Here is a 7,750-nt window from a genome sequence, read left to right on the forward strand (position 1 = left end):
TTTCATCTCGACGCTAAATATCGCCGGTGTGAGTTTAGCAAAAGAGCCGGGAAACATAGGAGCATCACTAAGAAAAGTGACAAAAGTTAAAATGATCACTTATATTTATCCCTAATGAGCCGGCCTGAGGCGAGGGCAGTGAGGAAAGAACTCCCTGAGACGACATGAGGAAGAAACCTTGAGAACCAGGAACCAGACTCAAAAGGGAACCACATCCTCATGGTGATCTGCGTGACACCAGAGAGTGTGATTCTAAATCATTTCCCTTCTATATTACTTTATATAGTCCAGTGGAATTGTGTAACCGGGAGCTTTTGAACAACTCATAAGCATTCGTTTAGAAATAGAAATAGTTTCTGAATTCATTATAAACCCATTCTCTTAGGATGATAAGAACAAGACACTTTAATTATTTTAATACACAGCACATTATTCTACAAGTAAAATGTTGCTTAAATATTAAACCTTGACTCTAGCATTGTTTATAAGTCATTGACTATAGAATTCAAATCTATTTTTTAAATAGATTTAAGCTTTTATATATAAATCAACTCTGTGGTTCAATAGTTTCTATTTAATTGTTTATTTCTAATTAGGTCTCTTCTGATTCTATTATTTTATTCTATTTAATTCTACTCTAATTAGGCAGAATAAATGATCATTTTTAAGGAAAATATGAATCCAGTATGAATCTGTATTCCACATTTTCCCGTTAATCTTTTAAGAGTAATGGTAGGTGTGTGTGTGTGTGTGTGTCCAGATGTTTTTGCGTGCATTCACACACTGTTTCGCAGCGCTTGAGGAGCAGAAAGGAAATCGGTGTGTAACATGCATTTCCTCTAAACATGCTCGTTTGAATTTTGGACAATGGCCGAACTAAGCGTCGGGAGGGAGAAACCGGAAAGCTTACGTACATTACCCCGATGCTAGAGACATTCCAGCAGCAGTGTGGTGTGTTACAACATCACAACACAACACACAAAGGAGTTTTCAGTGGAATAAAGATTTTATTTACAGATTATTTCATAGCAGTGTCATCATGAAACATGAGAAATTCATGAAAGTTAGCTAGCCATTACATTCTATAAGTGTCCACACACACACACACACACACACAGCAGTCTGTCATTTGTAAAAGCTGCCACTTATTAACTCGCCCTCCTCCGACAGCATTTGTCAGTTGCCATCTGGCATTCAGAGTCCCCCCCATACACACACACACTCACACACACTCATGCCTCTTTAATCAAGCTGCAACACTTCTTCTCGACTGACACCCTTCTAATCCCCCCCACCCACCCCCCTCAAACACACAACACACCTTTCCACCAGTCTGATCCCCAGTGATGAAGACAACAGGTAAATTGCTCAGTAGGAGACACTGGGACAGAGAGCCTTATCTATGTATGACCAAGTGCTTAAGAAACGAAGCGATCAAATTATGGAGGAGTTCGTTTGCCAAAGTTGAGAGCAAATGTGTCTCGTAAGTTGCGCCGACCACCCACTAGGCTTCCTCCATCAGCCTCGAGTCCCCTATGGAGTCCGCACGAGGTCTATTGAGACGTCTGACGCTGACGTCTGGAACGCAGCTGTCCGTGGGCTCTGTTCTCTGGAAGTCATGCCAAAGAGACTGGCACTGTACTCCAGAAAACCTCAGAGTCTCCAGACCGCACCAATGTGCTCATGAACAAAAGGAGCAGTTAATAAAAAAAGAGCAGTCTCTCAAGGTCTTTTGGTGCCATACACAAGTGAGAGAGTCTACGGTCTACGGTTGCTTGTCCAAAGATCAGTAGATTTACCGTCAAGTTGCGAAGGCTCGTACGAGATGACTTCCTCCCGCTACTTCACACCTTAGTGGCTAGAGATTGTGCCTCAGTCTTTTGCGAGGAGAGAGAACTTGCTGGGCTGGGCTGGAGCGCCTTTTTCAGGTTCAGGAGACACAAGAACTGGGATCTGAAGCGCAGGTCGAAGAAAGCATAGAGAAAGGGATTGAGGCAGCTGTTGAGGTAAGCGAGGCAGGTGGCATATGGGTGAGCGTAGAGCAGGAAGTTGAGCAGGGAGCAGGAATCCGGCAAGACTCCGAGGTAGGACAGGGCGTCCATGCTCTTGAGAAGGTGGAAGGGCATCCAGCAGGCTGCGAACACCACCACCAACGTCGTGATTATCTTCAGGAGGCGCCGCTTGCGCTGGTCCTCTTTGCGGAGGTTCTTGTTGAAGTGTCGTGTCACGGTGCAGCCGATAAAACCATAGCACACCATCATGGCCAGCAATGGGATTAGGAACCCGAAAGCCGTGGACGAGATGCCCAATCCGGCGATCCAATAGCTCTCCATCTGGTTGTTCGCCACGAGGCTGAAATCCATAGCGCAGGAGGTCTGGTTGGTGGCTTTATCGTGCAACGTGGTGCGGAAGAGCAGCGTGGGTGAAGCCAGTGCGCATGAGAGAACCCAAATGGCGACGAGTGAGGCCCTCATTCGTCCACGGGTTCGGAGCTGTGAGCTGCTCAGAGAGCGCACGATGGCCAGGTATCGGTCCAAGCTGAGGCAGGTGAGGCAGAAAACGCTGGCGAACATATTAAGCATCACTACATAGCTGCTGAGCTTACACAGAACCACACCGAACGGCCAGTGATACCCCAGCGCCGTGTACACGGCCCACAGAGGCAGGGTCACCACGAAGGTCAGGTCCGCCAAAGCCAGGTTTCCGATATAGACGTCCGCCGCCCGGCGCTTGCTCTCGGCTTTCCACACGATGAAGATGACCACGCCGTTCCCCGAGAGGCCCAGGATGAAGATGAGCATGTAGAGGATGGGGATGAGTGTGTACGACACAGGCAGCTCTTCATACTCGCAGGAGTTGTTCACGTTTTCCATATCGTAGTTGTAGTAGTCGGTGTAGTCCTCTGTACTGTTATCCATTGTGCCGAAAAGTTTTCAGTTGATCAAGTTTCACAGTCTGAAGTTCATAAATCTGCTCTGTCCTGAATCAGCAGTGAAGGACAAGGCAGTAGAGAGAGCTGGTTTTCCAAGTGAGTCCAACTATGAATGCTCTCTGAGAGACAAGCGGTGCCTTTTTAAAGCCCCCTAACCTCGACACCCCTCCTCCCTCCTCCTCCTTCCTCCCGCCTCTCTCTTCTCGTTTCCGCCCTCCAACCCTCCAACCCTCCTACCCTCCTTCCCTCCGCGTTTCCTTACTGCACATGACAGCAAATATGTCATGCTTACTAAATATAATAAAGCTATAAGAAAATAAAGTTAAAGTAATATCAAGTAATAAAATCGATTTATTTTTCCCTTAAGAAAAAAATACAATGAAATGAATGTAAAAAAAATATATTTAAAATTTGCTGCAGTTAACTTTTATGTTATTAGATACACTAGTAAAGCATTATGATGGCACTTTCAGGTTAGAAATTAAACTCTAATAATCATTAATTCCTCATTTTTAAACACTTTTCTGTGTAATTAAAAACACATTTGTAAAACAGGCTCCTGGTTTGTTGCCAAAGCAAAGTGTACACTCAGAAATCTGTTGGGACAAGTCAGGACACAAAGTTTTTGCCCCACGGAGATGCAACTCGGATCATAATAGGCGATGGTTGACGTGTGAACGACGGGCTATACAGGGGAAAAAAAACACCTTCTCCCATTGACATTTCCATGCCAATGCCACCGGCAAAACACACCATTACACTCAGTTTCATTAGTTACCTGCCTGAACAAGACCAAGAGATGGAGGGTTTCTCTTCTGTTCAGCTAAATAAACACAAACAGGACAAAGAAACACTATAATTACAAGGAAATGGAATCTTTTCATGATGAACGGAAGAGGAAAAAAGGAGAGAAGTGGAGTTGGAATGCTAGCTAATGGAGTTAAATAAATAAATTTGTTAATTAAATTAAGTTAAAAATGTAAATTAAAGTCAATAACATACCATAAAACTATCAGCAGGTAATATTCAAGGCTTCAAATGACAAACAATGTAAATTCTATATTTATTATATTTTATTTATTAGCATGATTTCAGATGCCTGAAGGTATTTTTAGTGCAATTTTTCTGTGCTTAGAGACATTACTTTAGAGAAGTCAGGTAGGTTATACAACTCTGTGTGTGTGTGTGGGTGTGTGTGTGGGTGTATGTGTGTGTGTGTTTGAAATCCTCTCTTTCACGACAGTTCACACCCAAATATATGTTGAACTTGGCTGCTTGATATAATATGAAACCTGCATCAGGTCATCAGATAATTATTTAAAACAGACAACGCATCATCCTTCACCATCTGACTTCTGAGATGAAACCTGATAGACCTCCATCCAAGGAGGAACATCTGCCTTTATAAAAACAAACGTCACATTATTTAGGAGGATAAACCCTATCTGGTGGAATCTACAGAACAAAACCAGGTGACTGACTATTTTTCTTTGGCTGGTTTTAATGAGTTTATGAAATACGAGGGAAGGAAGACAGGAGGAGATAAAGGAGCTCGGGTTCGACACCAAGGAGAAAGAGACTGTGTAATTTCTGTTTGGTGGAATTAGGACGTGAAAGTCGGACACGCTGTATACGCCGGATAATTTCTGGGAGAAAGGATCATGTGCTTCGAGGTGAATAATTATTTAGGAATTTAATGACAGAGGTTTATCATTAAGGTGCTCGAAAACCTGGGCCAGACAAATATTGCTGAAAAAAAAAGATGAGAATAAAGATCATGTTTTAAATTATGAAATCTGTTCAAATAGGATTAAAAGCAAACAAATGTATGGGGAAAAAATTATTAAGCAAATAAAAAAGAAAAAGAAAACACTTATTGGTTCACAAAACTAAAGAAAAAAATTAAATGAATAAATGTTTTTTTTTTTTCATTCATAATTCATATTTTTCCAATCAAATCTGGCTTTAGGCACTCAAGAAGCCACAACAATCTATCAATTAATCAGTGGTTTAGCAGAAATCTTTGATAAACTTTTTCATCTATAGAGAAAAATTAAACAGATTCTAGAGATTTAAGAATTTTTTTTTCCATTTTTTTTTTCAACTCTGATTTTAATAGAAATTTTGATGAGGGAAGGTTTGAGTGTTTTTTTTTATTTAAAATGAAATATTTTTTTTTAATGTAAAAATGAATAATTTTAATTTAATTTTATTTACTTTCTATATTTGTAAATATGAAATTTTTTACATAACTTAGTATGTAAAATGGTGTATAACTTAGCTAAAAACAAAATCTAGAGTTTTAAAAAATGTATTTCTTAAGAAACCATTTTTAAATTTATTTATTTATTTATTTTGAATTTAATTGAATTTTTATTTGTTTGTTTATTTATTTATTTTAATTGAATTTATTTGAAGTTTTATTTATTTATTTATTTTAACTGAATTTAATTTTTATTTATTTATTTATTACTGTTTTATGCCTTTATTTCACGCAAATCTAGCAAGATAACACTGAAATATCTTCACACATTTTCTTCAGTGTCCCTCAAGCCTCATCCTGGAGATCTCCTGCCCTGCACACTGGGATGATTTTCCTGATCCCAGATCATCAGCTTGAACTCATCAGCTAGTGAACATGTCTCAACTAGGCTCGATTAAAAGTGACGAAAACCAGCAGGTTGCCAGATCCTTTACTGTTATTATAAAGAGGAGGTTCCAGTTTTGTGCTTCAGTATAAGGATAGCTGTCGTCTCAGGAGCTTCATTAAACTACACTTAAGGCGAGCTCGTGTTCGGAGATGGAGGTGACAGAACACTGTAGTATAAACACGGTCATTTCAACGTCTCATAAAGTGTCCTGTTCAAAGCAAATACATAGGGAATATACAGTATGTACCTATGTATATACACTGATTATAGAATTATTAAAAGTAACTTTACTGACTGGACTGTGTGTGTGTGTGTGTGTGTGTGTGTGAGCAGGCGGGAGATGTCACTCGGCACTCCGTCCTGTCTATCAGCGTTCCACTGTCAGTGGCGCCGAGGCCCTGGCCCACACAGACACAACTATCTGAGCCCTCACACACACACAGACACACACGACTCAGGAAGGGAGTCTCCTGTGCTATAACATCATTCTCCTCATGCTTCATGCTGATCACAGACTCAGGCTTCCCTCCTCTTAATCTCTCTCTCTCTCTCTCTCCCTCTGTCTGTCTGTCTCTCTCTCTCTGTCTGTCTCTCGCTCTCTCTCTGACTGTGTGTCTCTCTCTTTGTCTCTCACACTTTCTCTGTCTGTCTGTGTCTCTCTCTTTCTCTCTCACACTCTCTCTGTCTGTCTGTGTGTCTCTCTCTTTCTCTCTCACACTCTCTCGGTCCGTCCGTCTCTCTCTCTCTGTCTCCCTCTCTCTCACTCACTTGTGCTCTCTCCCTCACGTTCTGTCTCCCTCTCTCTCCTCTATCTAGGCAGGAAGCTCACAGTGGAAGGGTGCTTCCCGTGATTGGAACACTGCTCTTTTTTGTTTTATTAAATGCCCCTTTTTCTTAGGTTTAATTCAGAAAGAGGACAATAAGAAATAAAACAATACAAGCAATAAAACTGTCCTCATGTTCTAGTAATATTCTAATAATATCTCTAATATGTCATCATTAGACCGGTATATAAGAAAATGATTAAATGTCTAGATGGACAAAGAGTTTACACATTCCAATGCTAAAGCTAAATCAGAGCTCACGCTCTCTCTCTCTCTCTCTCTTTCTCACACACACACACACACACACACACACAGGAATCCTCTTATCTTTCACCATCAGTCTTAATGGTGCAGATAGGCAAATTTGATGAGGCAAATGGTATCGCTATACATATTCACGGTGACATAAAGACGGCAGGAGCAGCAGGCGCTAATTAGTTTATCTTTCAGCACCTGTGAGTGTGTGTGTGAGTGTGTGAGTGTGTGTGTGTGTGTGTGAGTGTGTGTGTATGTGAGTGAATGCATGTACAAGGCCTAAGGAATAAAACAGTCATCCCTTGTTCCTCCTCAACCCAAATGCAGTTGATTAAACCAGGACATGTTTGCTTTGTGTAGGTTTTTCTTTCCTTCCCTCAATGGTGCTGTGAATAAAGCTAATAAATAGTGCTTAGCTACCAGTTTAGCACTGCTGTGGAAAAGAATGACATAATTAGAGACAAAAGAAGAGAAGAGAAAGTATGAAAATGAAAAAAAGAGAACAAATGTATTAGAATGAAAGGGGAACTGAAAGGCATAAGATAGAGTAAGGGAAAATAATATAAAGCAGGTAGGGGGGGGGAGAGACAGAGACAGGGAGAAAGGAGGGGGGTAGACAGAGAGAGAGACCGAAACAGAGAGAAAGGGGGGGGGTAGACAGAGAGAGACAGAAACAGAGAGAAGGGAGGGGTGGTAGACAGAGAGAGAGACAGAAACAGAGAGAAAGGGGGGGGGCAGAAAGAGCGAGACAGAGACAGGGAGAAAGGGGGGGTAGACAGAGAGAGAGAGACAGAAACAGAGAGAATGGGGGGTAGACAGAGAGAGAGACAGAAACAGAGAGAATGGGGGGTAGACAGAGAGAGAGACAGAAACAGAGAGAATGGGGGGTAGACAGAGAGAGAGACAGAAACAGAGAGAATGGGGGGTAGACAGAGAGAGAGACAGAAACAGAGAGAATGGGGGGTAGACAGAGAGAGAGACAGAAACAGAGAGAATGGGGGATAGACAGAGAGAGAGACAGAAACAGAGAGAATGGGGGGTAGACAGAGAGAGAGACAGAAACAGAGAGAAAGGAGGGGGGGGTAGAC

General features: G+C 41.6%; 1 protein-coding gene across 1 annotated transcript; it reads right to left on the reverse strand.

Moving 5' to 3' along the window:
- Window positions 1–987: 987 nt before the first annotated feature.
- On the reverse strand, window positions 988–3,058 carry LOC131366522 (apelin receptor B-like). The gene has a single exon (XM_058411028.1). It carries the CDS (start codon window positions 2,916–2,918, stop codon window positions 1,845–1,847), a length of 1,074 nt encoding a protein of 357 aa, XP_058267011.1. The 5' UTR covers window positions 2,919–3,058; the 3' UTR covers window positions 988–1,844.
- Window positions 3,059–7,750: the final 4,692 nt, after the last annotated feature.

Source organism: Hemibagrus wyckioides, linkage group LG16, assembly GCF_019097595.1.
Source record: "Hemibagrus wyckioides isolate EC202008001 linkage group LG16, SWU_Hwy_1.0, whole genome shotgun sequence".
Classification (NCBI taxonomy): Eukaryota; Metazoa; Chordata; class Actinopteri; order Siluriformes; family Bagridae; genus Hemibagrus; species Hemibagrus wyckioides.